General features: G+C 46.2%; 1 protein-coding gene across 5 annotated transcripts in view; it reads right to left on the bottom strand.

The window, feature by feature from the left end:
* LOC310687325 (TGF-beta-activated kinase 1 and MAP3K7-binding protein 1) overlaps positions 1 to 19,676 on the bottom strand; it is a 51,359-nt gene that overhangs the window by 10,088 nt on the left and 21,595 nt on the right. For 2 of the 5 annotated variants that reach the window (XM_083462323.1, XM_083462322.1), the window contains exon 3: positions 14,100 to 14,245. In XM_083462323.1, coding sequence (XP_083318449.1) covers positions 14,100 to 14,245 — 146 coding nt within the window. Of the gene's footprint in view, positions 1 to 2,015; positions 2,150 to 8,524; positions 13,086 to 14,099; positions 14,246 to 19,676 lie in introns of those variants that run through there. The other 3 variants (XM_083462326.1, XM_083462325.1, XM_083462324.1) reach the window with 3 other exon arrangements.

Genomic DNA, 19,676 nt, shown 5'->3' with positions numbered 1-19,676 from the left:
TTCCACAGAAGCATCATAGGAAGAATTTTGTACAAGAGGTACCTGTTTTGCATGGGTTTGGAGCTACTGTTACTGATTTTGCACAACCGTTACTCTCTCTACATACTAATCTTTTTAGTACCTTTGGACCAGTAGTGATTGGGATGCAGAGTGGCCCAATTTCCTGCTCGCATGTGGATATTTGGCATGTCATTATGCTGGTCATCCATGGAAAGACTATGATTTGCTGAGGAAAGCCAACATCTGAAAAAGATCTGCACACCCCACTAAATGAACACATCCCACCTTGTACTGTGGCTCACCAGGGATTTGAGAAACACTGTTTTCCAAGGCCCACTAAATCCAAAAGATCTAGCCATGAGACTCACAAACTGCTTGCTAAGGTACATGTCCCTCTTCTATCTAGCAAGCCAATGAATGTGTCCCTGCTTTCCTCCCTACATCTATTGGGAAGGGGAAAATCTCCTTAGTTGATTGGCTCTCCAAAGTCCAACTAAACCCTGTCGGGATGGCAGTGAACATAAATTTGGGATCCCTGATCTAGGTTCTGACAGAATGCCATACATAGCTGATGAATGCATTCAGTTTGGTGGGCCGCATTAGGTTCGGTTGGAAACACCTGCACAATTTTCTCTGTACATTCAAGAGACACACAGTCGCACATACATTTGCTTTAGGATCAATATTTTAGCATTAATCCACAAATTTGAAAGAGGGGCTCTGAAAAGCTGGTACAAAGCTGAATAGGCACCAGTGCACAGATATGCTGGGGTACCCCATGCAGTCCTCAGGAACCCTACTGTGATCCTTTTCCGGAGTGTAGACAGATGAGAGGTCACAGGCAAGGGACTTGAGCAAAGCATATGGGAATGGTGAGGACCAGGAGTACTAAATAAGCACATCTTGTGGGCATCACACTTTGATTTCAATTCTTCTATTATGCCCTCCTTTCCCTGCCACAAAAAAATGAGGAAAGGAGGAGCTTATTCCCCTCAAGGAGACCACCTTCTGCTGATCAAAACATCAGAAATTGTGGAAACCACCTCTCTCTGCTCCTCTCAGATACATATTGACAAATAATACAACCACAAACTTCCTATCTGGGGACCATTAACTTCTGACATACAACGGTGTGTCCCCCCCCCCCCCGACACAAATCTTGAGTTGTCAGTCTCAAACCCCAGGCTGAGAAAATTTTCCCAGGGGCAGCTTTTCCCCACCACGGTATGGCAACTGGAAAGGCAGCAGCCTCTGAAGAAATTACTTCTTCTATGCAACTCAACAAGCCCTTTAGGAGTTTGGCACTGGCATCCTTACACCCATCCTACACTCTCTGCAGCTAGTGGTGCTAATGATGATGGTAGAGGGAACAGGAGAGGGACGGAGAACCTGTCCCCCTGCCTCGCCCGTTTTGTGGGGACCACAGCTCCCATCATGGGCCACGCTGGCACTGGGGATGGAGGGGGTGATGGGAGTCCAACAACTTCTGGAGGGTCGTAGGTCTCCCATCCCTGGAGCCGGTTAACCAGAAGCAGGGGAGAGAAGAACTTATATCACCGTGTTGCAGAGAGTGTCCGACAAGTGCAGCTTTTTTTCAATGCTCCCGTTGTGAGCCGCACCTGTCCCAAATACCTTCTCTTGATCTCATTATTAAAGGCACAATGCGCCCTGTTTTCCTTTGGCTCTGGCAAGAGAGCAACACGCCTCTTTCTTGGCACAGGCTGGTGGACTACAGCTCCCACCATACCTCTCCAGGTGGCATTTTGGCTGGGTCTGATGGGAGCTGAGTCCCAAAACACCTGGAGGGCCACAGGCTCCCCATGCCTGCTTTGCACAGATACACGAACCCACCTCTCGCACCCTCCCTCTCTCGCTCGCAGGCTACCACCCTCGCCTTGTGCTCCCAAGACGGGAGCCGCCTCCTCGAGAGGGGAGCCCAGGGGCCCCGAGCCCTCCCCTTGGCCCCGGAGAGCTCCCGCCCATAGCGCCCCCCTAGAACAGGCTCGGCTGCTCACGCTCTGCAGGAGACTCCTCCTCGCCGCCGCCATCTTTACGCAGAAGCAACATCAACCTCCGCCCTTCCCCTGGCAAGGGAGAGGAGGAGCAGGCGAGAGGAAGGGGCGAGAGCGTCCGTCGGGTGGGCAGGAAGCGTAGCGTCGCGCCAAAAAGAAAACACAAAAAACTCGGTCACAGCGCCCCCAGGAGGACGGAGGGAGGCATCGCAGGCGACTGACTCTCCCATCTTCTTCCCCGCTTGGTGGAAGTCGTTCTGTGTCAGGTCAAAAAATGAAATTGCAGGCGTTCCAGGGGACTCGGCGGGTGGGTTGTACGCGTATTCCGGGGAGAACATAAGAGGAGCCCTGCTGGATCGGACCAAAGGGCCCCCTAGCTGAGCATCCTATTTCCCACCCTGGCCAAACAGGCGCCTCTTGGGAAGCCAGGACGTGGGCTCCATATCCGCATCCTGCTGCTAGTCCCCAGCGGCTAGTATTCCAAAGGGAGGCCTCTGTGATCCTGGAGGTGGCAGAAGGACTGCCGTTGAATAGCAACAACCACTTCTCCAAGCCGTTCTTGGAAGGGGGTGGGCTATGGGGCAGAGAGTCTCTCGATGGTGATGAAAGGGTGCGGTGGGCAGCAATGTGCCAGTTGCCTTTGGCATCTTAATTACACACACACACACCCGAAAACAAAGAAAGTTGCCTTATAACGAATCAGACCACTGGCTCCGTGTGCAGTGACTGGTTGTGACCCTGAACGTAGCAAATGCATAATCTTGAATCTTTTGCATGCACTGAGCTGTTGTAGCTGTACAAGTCTGTCCCATATTTGTGGTGGACGTCATCAGTGGTGAAGTGACTGGCTGCGCTGTAGCTCCGCCTATGCACCATCAATATGTGTGGCACTACTTCAGAGTGTCCCTGCCCTGAGGAGCTTACAGTCTTAACATTTGATACAGGAGGAAGATGGAAGCGAAGAATATAAGCTTATTTCGATGATGGATAATTAGACTTGACAACAGAATCCGTAGGGCATGGGAGCGCTCTCTCTCTCTCTCTCTCTCTCTCTGTGTGTGTGTGTGTGTGTGTATGTCCCCTGGTCTTCATGGAAAAAGGTAGGTTTAAGGAGCAGACAGTGGTGGCACAGGCAGGTGATCTAAGAGGCAGTTCCAGCCATACATAATGAACTCAGAAGCATCCAGTACAATGAAGCCTGGAATTGAGAATTTGTTCTTGTGCAAACTCATGGTTCATATAAAGTTTATTGCACTCAGCTACATCACTTGGGTTATATAAGTGTCACCTACTGGGAGATCAAAAAGTTTTGAGCTGGCGAAGCCTACGCTACTCTGAAGCTACCATGGTTACCTGTGTCCTATGCAGCATGACCCTAAGCTGGTGTAGTCAGAACCAAGCCCTACTGATGTAAATAGGGCTTACTGCTAAGCAACTGTAGAGAGGGAGATTATATAAAATAAATACCTAAATAAATAAACTTATTGCCTGCCCTTCAATATTAAAAAGAGTTAGAACAAATTAGTCACAGGAATAAGGTGGATTCGGAAAACACACATCAAAGGCCAGGGTAAAGACATGTTACCTCAGCATTCCCTGAATGCTGTGCAGTGAAGGCACCAGAAGCACCTCTGTGGGGAGCAAACAGGGGTTGCCACAGAGAATGATGCCCTTTCCTGGGCCACCACTTTCTGAACTTCTGGGGGTAGTGGATCTACCAAGTGGGCCCCTTCCGCTGATTTTAAAGCCTGAAGGCAATGCAGGGAAGGAGGCCGTCTCTTAGATATTTGGGGCCTGAATCATTTAGCATGAGCACCATGAATTATGCCTGGAAACAGCCAGCCAACAGCCAGAAACAAACGGGAAGGAGTGTGGCCTGATCTTTTGCATGCTTATTCAAACTCCCACCGAGTTCAATGCAGCTAATTCCCAAAATAGGTATGTACAGGACATCTTAATGTCACTGCTAGCGGCATTAATCAGCAGCAACCATGGACTATATGGGAAGACTACTCATTACATAGCCTTAACTCATGGCTAATTTTTAGAAAGGGGTAGGTGGCACTCAAATCTGTTTATACCAGCCGAGTATGGGTTGTTGGGCAGATCGACACTCTATATTTAAAGCATATTCAACACACATTTAAAGCTTGTGACTTCCAAAGAATTCTGGGAACTGACGTTCCCCCTCACAGAGCTACCATTTCCAGCACCCTTAACCAACTAGTGTCCAGGATTCTTGGGAGGAAATCATGTGCTTTAAATGTATAGTGTGGATCTGCTCCAGAGTTAAGAGAAATCCACTTTGCAAATACTCAGAGGGTCACTTTTCAATACTTCCTCCTGTTCCAGTCAAGGGAGCCCACATGGTGCTGTCCAGATGTTATTGAACTCCCACCAGCCCCTTTCTGCATGACCAATGGTTAGGGATGATGGGGGTTGGAGTCCAATGTCATCTGGAGGAAACCATATCGACTAACCCAATGCTGTCTACTTATGCTAAGAATGGCTCTCTGAGAGCAAGTTCTTCACTGGACAAGCTCTTTCAATGGGAAATCCAGCTGTGAGAATTAAGAAACTCTCAGCCCCCTTAACAAACTATAGTTTCCAAGAATGTGGGGGTGGGCAGTGGAAACACAACCATTACAAGTGGTGAACCAGTGCTTTAATTATACGGTGCAGATGTGTGGAAAAACACACTGTACAAGGTTTTCAAATGCAGATATAAATGATCAATGTAACGTTTAAACCCAGGGGGGAGAAATCATAACACCACCATTACAATTGTTTTTGAATGTAATAACTTTATTGATAAGACACACCAGTAGTTACCACCTTCACTTTTTTTAACCACAAATATACAGGACGTCGTAAACACAGGTGCCAGGGTTTATGTTAGTTGAGGGAGACATACTGGAGGAGAAAATGGGCCAGTTGGGGTAGGGCTTGTAGTTCACTGGACGTTTTGTAGATCCTGTATGGAGCAGGCCACCCTTTCATTGTCACATATGTATGCATATACATATGCATAGTTTTATATTATACATATATAATATATATACTATACAGAGGCAGTAATGCTGTAGATGAGGGCTGTAGAGACCCCACGATGTTATCAACGCCCCAGGAGCAACGAGAATGTCAGAACAAGTCTTTGTGTGCGTCGCATGAGGCAAAATGAACTGAAGTCTATGATTTCGTATTTTCAAATATGTTCCAGTTTAGATTCCTAAGACCAGACTGCCTGTCTAGGCATACGAGGTTCTGCCCACGTGTATGTGAAGCTATGGGGGACTGGCAGCATCAAAAAGTGAGTCTCTCTTCCATTATTCCCAAGATGTGCGAGAAGTGAATGAAGTAAGTTCATATGCCTAACTGGAGCTAAAAGGAGACCTTATTTTTGCTACAATGGCTAAGGAACTGGAATGACACCCGAGCTGGTTTGCACTCTTGGATATTGGTGCATCTAGAGATGGGTGTGTGGGGCACTTAAAAGACTACAGTAGACACACAGAACTTCCAACTCATCAACCAGTAAACACAGATCTCAAGCCAGTAGGTTCAATAAACACTCTTGGTTTTGATGCCCGCTTGGGACCCAAAACACCTGAAAGGCGCACTACCGGGCTGGTGGTGGGCCACATTTGGATTGGTGGGTCAGAAGTGCATGGCTCTTGTGCATGAATATCCATCTCTCTGTGTGCATGGCTTACATGCCATGAGTATGAGTAACTCAAAGCTGTAGGTTGCATTCACACTACAGAAGCATCATGCAGTATCCAAGCGCAATGAGAATGGGTTTTTAATAGCAACAATTTAGAACTGCTTCACATTTGACTCAGCAGATTATGTCAAGAGTTTCCCATGGGAAACACAAAGTGTGAAAGGTATGTGTTGGTAACACACACACACGGGGACATATCAGGAAGCCACACTTGATCCCAGCTCCCTGCATGTCCACTATGTGCAAGTGATGCTCATTGGTCCCTCACACTTGACATGTTGACTGAGGGAAAAACTGGTATAATTCAGTTGCTCTATAAACTATGAAATGGTTTGCAGTAATCATACATGGCAAATATTTATGTGCAACACAGTGCTAGACTGTAGCTTCACAGGATACAAAGGTATTCCAGCAGCATAATCAAACACCAATCACTGGAGTGCAGTTTCTGGGTATCCAGAATTAGATGCATGGAATGCCTGGCCCACTGAAGGATGCCCAGACGGGCTTGCACAGCATGATAACCAGCATCACCACACACATTTTCTGGCTATATGGGCACTCTTCGTGCAATCAAAACTGCTGCGAACGCGCCCAAAACGATTGTTCTTGCACCAAACAGTTAAAACAGAAAATATACCAACAAATACTAACTGGGAATCATCAAAGAGCAAGGAGAAAAGGCCAAGATGGGCCACTGGCCAGGACAGGAGTAGAACCTAGTTTTCTTTCCAGGTGAAAGTTTTATCACACATGGTAACAACAATTCTACAGGTGTCCCAGCACTAACTGCAATCCATGGCCTTACATGCTTTCTTCTTGGACTGGGACCCCCTGAACTTGACATATTCCACCAGAGTTATGTGCAGGGTATTCTCGTAGTTTTGTGCATAACCAGGAAAAGCATTTCTGTTTGGTCTTAGGAATCTATCCATTGCACAAGTTAGGATTCAGTTTTTACGTACTGTATGTAGTTTAACACAGTCTTGGCCTATTCTCCAAGGCAAAACCCATTTATAAATCTGCTAATGGAACAGATGTTGAAAAATGGACCATCTCCCCTTCCACCCCCACGTGAAAAGTATGCAATGGACTCCCATAAAACTTTGCTGCAACACTGGGTTCCTCCCCCCTTCCTACCCTCCAATCCCATGTTTCTCTCTTTCCCTCCAGGGGGAGAGATGAAGAAAAGACCTCTCCTTGACCACAGCTATAAAGAAACCCACTCAGTAAAATACCCACCCACCCGCAAGCCTAAATATTAGGCCATCCCAATAGAAGAGGAACTCTGGGATGGAGAACATTTTCCCCTCCCTCAAGCCCTGTACAATATTGCTTTCTCTTGGGACCATAAAGCGAGAGACTTTGTTCCTCTTTGTGCTTTATGAGTAACAGGCTAGTATACCCCTTGTCTCACTCCCTGCCGGCTTCTAGCCACACACAGTATTTAGTGGATCTCTAGAAAGGAGGTACCAACAGAGGGGATCTAGAGGCAATTCCACACACCCACACTCACACCAACATGCAAACCACACACCAGAGGAAGACCCATTGCCACTACACTGGCTCCTTCCCATTGCATCCCTTGAGAGACGTCCCATGTCTTCTCAATTTAAATAACAACATGCTATTTAAAGGAAGGCTTCTCTCTTGATGCCACGGCTGTGTCTTTTTCAGTTATCTTTCTCCTAGCTGGGTCCTGGCAAAGTGAAACAGTGGCCAAATGACATCTGCTTCAAACACTGTTCTTTGCTTACGTTTTTAAAAAATGTATGGCAGCCTTTTCCAACTTGGTGTTCTCCAGGTATTTTGGATTACAACTCCCATCAGCCACAGCCAGCACTGCGTCGAAAACACCTGGAGGGCATCAGCTTAGAGACTTGGCTACAAATTGGTTAAACCAACCTATTCCTGTCATGTTGGCAAGGCCAACTACACATACGTTAAAGACCAAGATTGTGGGAGCTTCATAAAATATAGGTGACTGCATCTGATGCTTTCAGCAATACGAAGACCCAAAGCAGGCTTCTCTTTACATAGGAGAAGGAACATGTAGTATTGGAACTAGTGTGGCATATTCAGGTGAGCACTGATTCTTCATTCTGGGCTCAGGGCTATGCACTCCCTGCATTCCTGACAGGTAGTGCTCTGTTCCCGATCTCTACATTGTAATGCTACAATCAAAATGTTCTTCAGGCCTGTTGTGTGCCTTCCTCTAGGACATATTTCTTACCAGTCAACTGCAAGACATCCTAAAAACTGTTTTCTTTAGACTGGCTCTGGGAAAATGCTTGTCACTGGGGTATGATGATGGCAACGAGAAGCAGGCAAGCATTTCTACAAATGGATGATTAATAAGTGAGGAACTAGTTGGTGTTTGCTAATTATGTTCCACAGATGATTTTATGCAGCCACTGTGGCTCTGAGCACATATCTTTTAACAAGATTGCCTACTTCTTGTTGCATTACGATACTCCACTGGCAAGCAATCACCCAGAGCAGGCTAAAACATTTACAGGGCCCGTGTAGTGCCTTGGTTTGTTATGTTCTGGTGTAGAAATCCATAGATCTCATCCTAACTATATAGTCCTTAGTTTGCTAAGTCTTACAGCTGACCAGCAAGGAAATTATCTCCCAGGATGCTGAAAGCATGAAACTCTTAAGGTAACAGGCCTGAGCTACAGAGCCACATGAACCGAGTGCCAGTTATCAGGAACCAAGAGATTAAGATTCAGAAGGCAGCAGAGAGTCTAGGGCAAACAAATAGCACCACCCTACTCACTTTGGGTCACTTTCCACATTGTATTTCCCTATTTGTGTGAAAACACAAATGGCCAAGACAGCTTTTTTCATTTTCTTTTTCGGTAATGCTGAAAGTATTAGATACATATAAAGAGCTATGGGAGGTTTTTCTACCAAGTGTTTTAATGCATAACTATCTACAGACTGAATGATTATTCATCTGATCAGGAATAACAACTACAAGAAGCAAACGGGAGAGCTTGTAACTATTTCAAATAGATTAATTTGAAATAAGAGAGTGCTGTGATGTCAATGTGCTTCCACAGATGCTTTTAGAAGCAAGGGGTGTGTTCTCTTTGTAGCTCTCTCAACCATTTATTGAATGCTTAGCTCATGCAGGGTTAACGGAAGATGAGCATAACACAGTGCAGGCACTTTCACTTATCCCACCCAATCTAGAATAGTCAGGCTCTAGTTTACTAACACAACCAACTGTCTTTTCTCCCAACGTGGCAATGTGTTCACAAAATGGAAACTCTGGTTTCATTCTTCTTGAGCACAAAGATAGCAGGGGTGACAGATGGTCTGCTCAGCCCTGGAGCTAAATTGGCTTCCCTCTTAATTCCAGGAAAGCTAGGGAATTTGTCCAGTGGAAGAGACGGTCTCTTTATCCCACTTGGCAAAGGCTGCCATGGTTGTAAGCTTGAATAGCCCAGTGTCCATGCGAGCCAGTCCCATTAATTCTTTCTCTTCCATGATGTTGTTCATCCCAAGGATTGTAGTCACAGAGGGTACTTCCATGATAACATTTAGTAAAGTAGCCTTCCCCAGACTAGAGTCCTCTGCATGTTTTGGAATATCCATCATTGCTGATCTTTGGCTATGTCGGATGGAGATGTTGGGAGGTGTAGCTCGTAACATCTGGAAGGCTCCAGGTTGGGGAAGACCCTACAGTAAATAACTTCTGTTTAACTACACTGCACACCAAGTAAATTATAGAATCATAGAGTTGGAAGGGACCCTGAGGATCATGTGGTCCAATGCAGCTGACCCTGACATCTTAACATGGCCCTGTGTTAACTGATGCTTTACATGTGGCCTGCAATGAGGTTCTGATACACCTCTTTTTAGAAGTTCATTATATGTGTATGTGCAAAAACACCTTTAGGATGTAATCCAATAGACACATTTTTTCAAAAGTAAGCCTCCCTGAATCGACTGAGGCTTATTTCCAAGTAATCGTGTATTGGATCAAGCTGTAGGTGTGGCTTATTCTCCCTGATATAAACCGAGAGCAAAAATCAACTTTGGAAGCAGGGAGCTTTCTAATGAGCTACAACAAAGCTACAGTAATTTTGCTCAACTGAAGCTTGATTTACAACACGGTGAAGATGGGTTAATATTTTCTGGGAATTTTGGCACATTGAACCATTTCTGCCAGTGCTCTGATGTGTCCAGATTACAAATAATCTAAGCCTTTTTGCCAAGATCTTCCAAACCATTGTAGGTAGCTATTTTCCCAATTGAACTTTGCTCTGCACTATGTAAGCCTATGGCAATCTCTCCCATGTAATCACCTCTGCCCTGGATTTGGGATCCCATTTCAGTCTAGTCCAACCCTGTGTTGAGTCATAAATGAGACACAGCTGGAGTAACATTTAAAACTACGTGTTCCTTTAAAACTACATGTTCCTATGGATTTTGGTTGTGCTGGAAAAGTTTCCTTGCAGACTTCCTCGCAGGCTCTCAACACTTTTCCTCCATTAAAAACAAAAACAAAAAGCAAATTATCTCAGTTCATCAGACCACGTGTTAGCTTGACATGGAATGGGTAGGGAATTATATTCCTCTCCCGGGAAGAAAGAGCTGCCTCATACCCAAAGCAAATGCTCACAGCCACTTGGTACTTTTTCAACTGGGATTAACTTTGACCTGCACTTTGCTCTTAGCGATGCAGTCGCACGATACCTCTGCCACAGGCTCAGACTGCAGTTGGGTGCTCCCAATGGCTTCTCCAAAAATGCAAGCTGAGCGAGCACCCAAGCACAATACGTGCTTATTATAAAAGCCTTACATACCCAGTTAGAAAAAAACAAGCACTCTTATCGGGGTCAAAATGTTTGTGAAATTTAGCGAAGCAAGTATCCTTTTGTAGCTCAATACTGTCAACTCTGGCAAGGAATGGATGTGAATCTTTGTAATTTCAGGTAAAGGGCAAATCACAGTCCTATTTGATATCACTGATACCACACAAAGCTTACACATCACTCGCCCTTGCATGCCTGCATGCTCACTCACTCTCCCAGGTCTGCCTACCCGTCTAAGTCCTGTTCTCTCTTCTCACTACTTACACACAGACATGTCAACCTCGGATACTACCTCAGCCAGTCATTCCCCCCCCCCCGCCCTGCAGCCATGCTTCCCCCACCCCATCCCCCCCTACAGAAAAGGGTGAATTCCTGCCCTCGGCAGCTTCTCCTACAGAGAGAGGGCGACACTGCGCTGCAGAATGGACCGTAAAACACTTTGCAATCAACAATTTGGTTTGGGTGGCGAATTCAGAAGTGGGGAAGAGGTGTCAGGGCTGTTGCTTCTCCCCACCCACCCTGTTTGTTTGTTTTTAAAAAACAAGAAATAAAAACAGAGACCCTAGAAGGCTGGAGAGCGGCCAAGAGCCCCCTCTGACTCTGATGCACCTGTGTCTTGTTTTGCACCTTGGCTTGTTGGTGGCAGAGGGGAGCGGGCAGAGGGGGAGGGAGGGGGGAGGGCTCCACCGGCTCTCAGTAGTCCTGGGCTTGGTACCCCTGTGCCTCAGCATCAAATGCATCTGCCGAAGGGGCCTGTTGGTACGTCCCCAGGCTATCTATAGTGTCATCCTCGTTTGTGTAGGGAGCGTAAGGCATGCCAGCCTCCTGGCTCGGGTCCGTGTAGTCCTGGGAGAAGAGGGCTGAGTCGGCGCCAAGCTGGTATCGCTGGAATGCCAGGAACGACTGGCCCACCTTTAAGGGAGGATGCGGCAGTGCGGGAGAGGTTTCCGGAAGGGAAAGAGCATTTGGGGAGGGCAGGGGGGCGGGGAGAGAAAGGGAAGCATACCGAGGAGAAACAAACAGAAGTCGGGTTAGTAGTGGTTAGTGCACAAGACATTAACTTAGCGCATGAGACATACTGTAATTAACAAGTTAAAACGCAAATACTTCCTAAAGCAAGAAGAAGATTTGGCACACTCTAGAGAGAGTACAAGTTCAGGAAAGAAGCCACAGAGAGAGAGCAACTGGGAAGAGGAACTCATTTCAGTGGGAGATGATTTGGCAGAAGGCTTGCTTCCACAACCTGTTGTATGTATCTCGCTGTCGTCATGAAAAAGTCTGGCAGAAGCAAGGCAGCACTAATGTGGGTGCTCCAATTCACCACACGGAAGGCGGCACCTCTTTCTGGGATTGGATGTGCTTGTTTAGTGCACACAAGGCCTCTACGAAGCCTAGGTTTGTTGAGGGCTTCAGCCCAGGCCAATTTCCTGCTCATTAAAGGGGGTGGCAGAATCAGTGCAGGGCTGGGTAGCCAGTTTGGCAGCATCAGCATGCGGACGGCAGCAGTGGCTTGGGGGGAAAGATATCTGATTTTCCCAAGGACTTGCCCTGGGTGACTACGGGTTAGGGATCGGAGGAAGACTGACATTTTACACACACACACACACACAACCGCACGGCCATTCAAGGCAGCTGTGAAGAGGCCCGGCTCCATCACTCAACCTTCATTTGTGCAATGCTGTTTGGCAAAACAAAGAGTGTGGGAGGTGCAGGGATTGTGGCTCTTCAGCTGCCCTCGGACACAGGTCACATCTGCACCGTAGGTTTACAGCACGCTTGCTCCACTTTAACAGCCATGGAGAATCCTGGGAACTGTTGTCTGCTAAGGATGCTAGAAATAATTGTAGGTCTGTGAGGTCAGAGCCCTTGGTAAACCACAACTCCCAGGATCCTTTGGGGGAAGCCATGACAGCTAAGGTGGTATAGGAGTGCTTTAAATGCCTGGTGTGGATGTGATAGTCAGCTTGGAGATTGTGCCCGCAGAAGAGAGAGCCAAGAGGACATGAGGAGAAACAGAAGTTTGATTTCAGCGGTGACCCATCGTGGTTAAACATATTTAAACATATTAAGACAGGACTGAGGCAGAAAGAAAGGCACATGGTTGTTATTTGGCATTAGTTATTTGGGGAGAAGGCACAGCAGAGAAGGCACAAAAGAGAGAACCCTGAACAGTACGCAGGTGTACTTTGAACTATTTAAGAGGTAGGGGATAGGTGAAGCCCTCCACAATTCCAAGGGGTGCTAGTGGTCTCTCTCTCTCTCTCCCTCTCTCTCCCCCTCACCCCATCAGCTGCACAAATTGCGTATCTTTTATTCCTCTTTCTCTCTTATCTTCCTTCCTGCCCCTGAGATCAAAAGTCAGAAATAATTTCACTTCAAAATTTCCTCCCCGATATGCCCATTTTTTAATGGGGACTGGGATTAGGGGAGCACTGGCGGGGAGCTAGGGAACAGTGTGTTGTATTCTTCCTGAAAAGTAATTTCTCCAAGTCTCCGAAAGGCCAGAAAGGTCAGGATGCCCTGTAGGGAGAGAACAGGAAGGAAGAGGTGGGTGGGCGTGAGAGAAGAGAGCTGGTGAAGGAACATAACCAAGGCCCTGGAACTGAAATAAAGACTCCCATGGAACAAAAGGGGAAGGGTGTCTAAGGTCTCTTTGGCAGAGGGGAAGGGCTGGGATGCCGCTGGAGGGCCTCCTTTGGCTCTTGGCATTACAGTGGTGCCCCGCAAGACGAATGCCTCGCAAGACGGAAAACCCGCTAGACGAAAGGGTTTTCCGTTTTGGAGGTGCTTCGCAAAACAAATTTCCTATGGGCGAAAATGTCTTGCGAGTTCCTGCGGGGTTCCCCCCCTTTTCCCCAAGCCGCTTATCAGCTGATCCGCTAAGCCGCTTATCAGCTGATCCGCTAAGCCGCTTATCAGCTGATCCGCTAAGCCGCTTATCAGCTAAGCCGCTAATAGCGCTAATCTGCTAATGGGCTTGCTTCGCAAGACGAAAAAACCGCAAGACGAAGAGACTTGCGGAACGGATTCTTTTCGTCTTGCGAGGCACCACTGTATCATCTCAAGGTTGAAAAAAACCATATAGTTGTCAAGGGCAACCGACCCCCTCCCTTCATCCAGAGGCAGTCACTCTGCTAGTTTCCTGTCAGATGGGCTGCTGACTGGAGGTCTGCATGGTGCAAATCCAGCAGGCTCATCTCATGCTCTGATGACCTCCCTGCCATAGTTACTTGAGGCACTTGGGGTGCAGTTTCTGGCTATATCTTTTCTTTGGGTTTCCTATGTGGTTGTGGACTGTTAGGTTTCAAAGATATGTGGGCAACTAAATGTATGGCCGGTGAAACTGTCCAACGTTTGTTTGTTTTTCCGGCCAATGATTATTTTGGCTCGTAAGGTGACTTCCTAGTTGGTGGAGCTGGAGCCTGAAATGAGGGAACTGCATTGCATCTAGTAAGGCTGGAGGTAGAGACAACAGGAATGGTCTGTGAATGGCATCCATAGCTTGCTAGCCAGGTCTGGACCTGTATTACTCACCCAGGTGAAGACGGAAAAGAGAGAGAACGTAATGGCTGCTCGGGCGGCATCTGCTCCTTCGTTGAAGGGGTTGTTTTCTTTCTTTGAAACACGCCATTGGTCGGCCAGGAAACAAAAACTGACGAACCAGAGGAAGGCCCACAAGCCTGTGAAAAACCACCATCAAAAGAAGGAGGAGGACAAGGTTTAAGTGAGTTTGAAGGTGTTGCATTCCCCCAGCCAACAAATACCCTACAGCAGGCTTTGCCAACCAGGTGCCCTCCAGAAGGCTTGGACTACCACTCCCATCAGCTCAATGGGAGTTGTAGTCAACTGATGGGAGTTGTAGTCCAAAGAATCTGGGGGGTATCTTGTTGAGGAAGGCAGCCCTACAAATCTATTTTGCATACTGGGACAAAGTCCAATTGAGTAGCCTGCTGCAAGGGCATTTGATATGGAACTGCAGGTTAAAAGGCAAAATTATCACCTTCTCTGTCTCATAGTTCCCTCATAACATTTAGGCCCCAACTTCCCTATACATCTAAAGCAGCATCGTATCACTTTAAGCAGACGTGGCACCCCTTGCCCCAAAGAATCCTGGGAAGTGTACGGTAGTTTGTTAAGGGAACTGAGAGTTGTGAGGAAACCCCCCAGTCCCCTCATAGAGGTACAATTCCCAGAGTTCCCTGGGAAGAGGGAGTGACTGTTAGACCACCACAGAGTCGAGGCGGGGTATAAATGTAAATATAAATGAAAGAAGTGAGGAAGTGACATCCTCTGGAGCAGGGGTCAACAAACTTTTTCAGCTGTGGGCCAGTCCACTTTCCCTCAGACCTTGTGGGGGGCTAGATTATTTTTTTTGGGGGGGGGGTGAATGAATTCCTGCCTCACAAATAACCCAGAGGTGCATTTTAAATAAAAGCACACATTCTACTCATGCAAAAACACACTGATCCCCAGACTGTCTGCGGGCCAGATTTAGAAGGCGACTGGGCCGGATCCGGCCATCGGGCCTTACTTTGCCTACCCATGCTCTGGAGTGATGAGGGAAGACAGTTTCGGCAGCAGTGAACTCCCTGCACAGTGGATATATCCAAAGGAATTGCCTGGCATTTTGTCCACTTCTCTCAGCTCCCTTTGCTTCCAGAGAAGAGAGCCTTATGCCAAAGGAGGCATCTGTCCATTTACTCCTGAGGATCCCTTGCCTGTAGTTGAGCACTTCTCCAGGAGAGCCAGGGTTTCATCTGGCATTTGAGGCGCCACCTTTTCCTCAGGTTTGGGACCTGTTCAGCCTCAAAGTAGGAGGCTGATCTCACCCTGGTGTATGGATGGCCCTTCCTTGGCCTATTTGTAGAATCCTGGCTCTTCATCACCAGATGACCCAGGGTTTGCTGGAAGGCTGGGTCCTTCTGGTCCTCCTCTAGCTGTGAGATATGTCACCCATTCCCCTTCTCTTTTTTTAAAAAAAAATCCCCTTTGCTTACAGTACTGTTGGGCAAACTGCAAAGCACAGTGCAGGTGACACCCCAGCCACCTGCCATCTTTATTTGCTTAAAAATTAACATGCACATTATTTATTTATTGCAAATCTGGGTCAAGGGTCCAATGCACCATCCCCAGTCTTTAAGTACCTAGTAAGGCCAATGGGTTTGTCCACTTAATTCATCGGGCATCAAAAAAAGAAGCCTCAATTGCTCATTTATTCTTGAAATGCAGCATCTCTGCAGAACTGAGCCATACAATTAAACATTGTATTTGGAAGCTGAAGGATGAACAGCTCCAAAATCAACTGCAGCAGAACTCCAGACTGCACACACAGCTACTGGACTCTTGCCAAAAGCCCAGGACTTGCTTGTTTGTTTTAAAGGAGAAAATGTGTCATTGAATCTTTTCATACTTTTGAATGGTCCCTGGTATGACCTGGTTGCTGGGCTTTATACCCAGAAGAGTTGTACATGCACTAGGAATGCATAGAAAAGCAACACCAGGAAGCAGTAAGTAAGAAAGAAAAACACTCTAGAAATATAGAAACAGAGCCTTGTGTATGATGAGACAGACAATGGGCTGGACTTGCTAGCCTGCTTGATTTCAGTGGATCTACTCTACGTATTACTAAGTCTAGCTCCAAACCAATGTGTTTTTCAAAGCACTGAAGGCAGTTTAGAAGAGCGGTGGCTGCCTCACTCCCACGTCCTCCACTGGTAAACAGGTTTTGCAGGTTTTAGTATTTCAAAAGAAACATATAGGTACACCTTAAGACAAAAGAAACGTATAGGTACACCATTATAAGTGGAATCTCTGAAACCACTTTCAGTTTCCTTCCAAGCTATCTCTGTCCCCAGTCTTAAAGTAGAGACTACATAATAATAATAAAGCTCAGCATTCATATTGTTCTTGAGAACATATGAAGAACTGCAAGGGGTATCCAGCCAACTCACACAGATTAAGACCAGTGAAATCAATATGGACTTGTTTAAAGTTGATTTTAACTGGGAACTTCTTAATTCAGCCTCTTATTAGCTCACAAGCAAGTGTACTTACTTACTTACTTCCAAGTAATGATGGCTAGGAGGATTGAGCTATTAAGTTTAAAATTTGCTTCCGTTTATTACCCTTCACTGTGTCCGAGTGCTCCGTACTAATATAGTCTCTTCCTGGCTGTATGCTGCCTAGCTGCACTTAGGAATTTGCTAAAGGGAAAGAAAACTGTCCCTGGATAAGCTTGCAAACTTAATTACCAGCAGAAAAATGAACCAGCACTGAGCCAACGTCCCTTTCACGCTGACGTCATTAACTGCAGGAGAGCTAGAATCCAGTTTATTGAATGAAGAGGATGTTTTAAGAAGGAGCGGACAATTTACTTAAAGGACAATAAGTGAAACAGTTTGTAACATTAATGAAATAATGTGTGTTGCCTGCTGGCACTTTTGATTTATTTCTCAAAAGGCACCATCCTATGTTGGAACCCAAGTGCTTTTTATAAATCAGTTCTCTGTATTATTATCATACCTAAGAAAGACATGGGCATTGCCAAGCTCCTTCTGGTTTCTTGGAAAACCCATAAGGTCCCCAGGCAGATTACAAGAATATATTAATACAGCATTAAAAACAGTTAAAACAATTTACATCAGGAGAATAGGGTGGGCCAATGTATATCTGTCAAAGGCCAGGATAAACTGAAAGGGGTGTGTGTGTGTTCATGTATAGTCCTTTTCTATATATATATATATATATATATATATATATATATATGCTTTCGTAGATTTTCACGGGTACAGGAATGCAGGTTTTGGTGTCTTCGGGTGTCTTCCCGTGTAAGAGTTGGGGTGTCTAGGCGACGTTTCGACGAGGTCTCACTCGTCATCTTCAGGCTGGTGCTTTCGGCTTCTAGTTACTGGAACAGAGCAGGATCTCAGTGTTTGAGTTCCTATAAATACTGTTGAGGGGGTGTGGTGTATAGCCTCCAACGTTCTGGGCAGAGAGGAAGTTCCCAGGTTAGTGTGCCTTTTCTTCTTTTGTTCCTTAATTACTTGAGGGATATCTTGAGTGATTTCTTGAGTGATATTCTGAGTACCACTTAGGTGGGTCATTAGGTGTGGATTAGTTGCTAAAGCTTTCGTGTCTTGACCTCTTGAGCTTGTGAAGAGTTTTTCTGAGAAGATGGCTGTACTGCACTTAGTTGTGCTCTGGCTTGGCTTCGTGTATAGGGGCGAGCTGTGGTTTTGTGCCCTGTGCCAGCCAGATCTGTGTAGGGATTGCAGGGGGGTGCAGCATCCGGAGGTGCCACTATGGTTTGGCTACTGGATGGTGTCTGTAATTTATCTGTGGAGAGGGTCTGGGTTTGGGTCTGGTGTGGTTGATTGGTGATGGCGTTCTGTGTGCCTCTGGTTCTGGTGTCGGTTTTTGTGGGGAGGGCTAATTTCCAGATGTCTGGCAGGCGGGACGTGTCGTCACGCTTGTTCATGTTGTGAGGGTGTTTCTCTATCTCGATGGCTTCCATGATTATTCTCTTGTGGTGATGTTCCATGTTAAAGAGCAATTTGGAATCTGCAAAATTAATTTCGTGTCCTGTTTCTTTCATGTGTTGGAAAAGAGAGGAAGTTTTTTCTTCTTTTTTGACGGCATTCTTGTGTTCTGCGATACGTGCATTTATTCGTCTGTTTGTTTGTCCAATGTACGTGGCTGGGCAGACTTTGCAGGGTATTTCATAGACCCCTTGGTTTTCCAACTGGATTTTATCTTTGGGGTTTCTGAGGATATTGGCTATTTTTTGGTTGGTGCAAAAGGCTGTTTTGATATTGTGTTTATGGAGGATTTTGCTAATTTTATCTGTAGTGCCCTTGATATAAGGAAGGAGGGCCATGCCATTGTTTTCTTCTGTGTCTTGGTTTTTGGGGGGTGTTTCTTTTTGGATTAGCTTCGTAACCCTGTTTTGCTGGTATCCATTGGCGATTAACACATTTGAGAGATTCTGTAACTCAGTTGTCAAGTGGTCTTTGTCAGCCAGGCGTTTGGTTCTGGAGATGAGAGTCTTGGCTACGGAGTTTATTTGTGCAGGGTGGTGGTGTGATTGTGCATGTAAGTAGCGGTTGGTGTGTGTTTTTTTCCGGTAGATAGTGTGTCCTAGGGAGCCATCAGGTTTTTTGTAGATTAGGACGTCAAGGAAGGGAAGTTGGTTGTTGGCTTCTATTTCCATAGTGAATTGTATTTTGGGGTGTAGGCTGTTGAGATGTGTGAGGAAGCTATCTAGTTTTTCTTTCCCGTGTGGCCAAATTACAAAGGTGTCGTCAACATATCTGAGCCAAAGTTTGGGTTTGTGTTCTGACTTGTCTAAAGCATTGGTTTCAAAGTGTTCCATGTACAAATTTGCGATGACCGGTGAGAGGGGTGATCCCATAGGTGCTCCTTCTATCTGTTTGTATCTTTGTCCATTGTGGATGAAGTACGTGTTGGTTAGGCAGTGGTTGGTCAGGTCCAGGATGTATTCGGGGGGATTGTATTTGTTTTGAATGGCTGTCAAGGCTTCATTAATGGGCACTTGTGTGAAGAGAGATACAACATCGAAGCTCACAAGTAGGTCATCGGGATGTAGGTTTTGCTTCTTTATTGTTTCTATGAACTGGAAGGAGTTTGTAACGTGTGAAGCGATGGATTCTGCATAGGGCTGAAGTTGCTTAGCGAGAAATTTAGCGAGATTTTGTAGAGGTGAGCCTATGGAGCTGACTATTGGTCTGAGTGGTGTTCCTTCTTTGTGTATCTTGGGGAGACCGTAGAGTTTGGGGCATCTGGATGATTTTTCTCTGGGGATGATTCTTAGCTGGATTTCTTCACTGATAGGAGAGGCTTTTATTTTGGATTTGGTGGTTTTTTCCAGATAGGTGGTGGGATCTGTTTTTATAGGTTGGTAGGTAGGGTCTTGGAGTAGATTTGATAGTTTTGCTTGGTAGTCCGATGTGTTCATCACAACAGTGGCATTACCTTTGTCTGCTGGGAGAATGATTATGTTGTTGTCTTTCCTCAGGTTGGTGAGTGCTTTCTGTTCTTCTTTGTGTAAATTGCTTCTGGGTGGTTTGCTGGAGCAGAGGATGTTGGTGACTT

This window comes from Podarcis liolepis (genome assembly GCF_965112155.1).
Source record: "Podarcis liolepis genome assembly, chromosome: 10".
NCBI classification, from domain to species: domain Eukaryota; kingdom Metazoa; phylum Chordata; class Lepidosauria; order Squamata; family Lacertidae; genus Podarcis; species Podarcis liolepis.
Note: the sequence above shows the minus strand (reverse complement) of the source record. Positions and strands in the feature narration are given on the sequence as shown.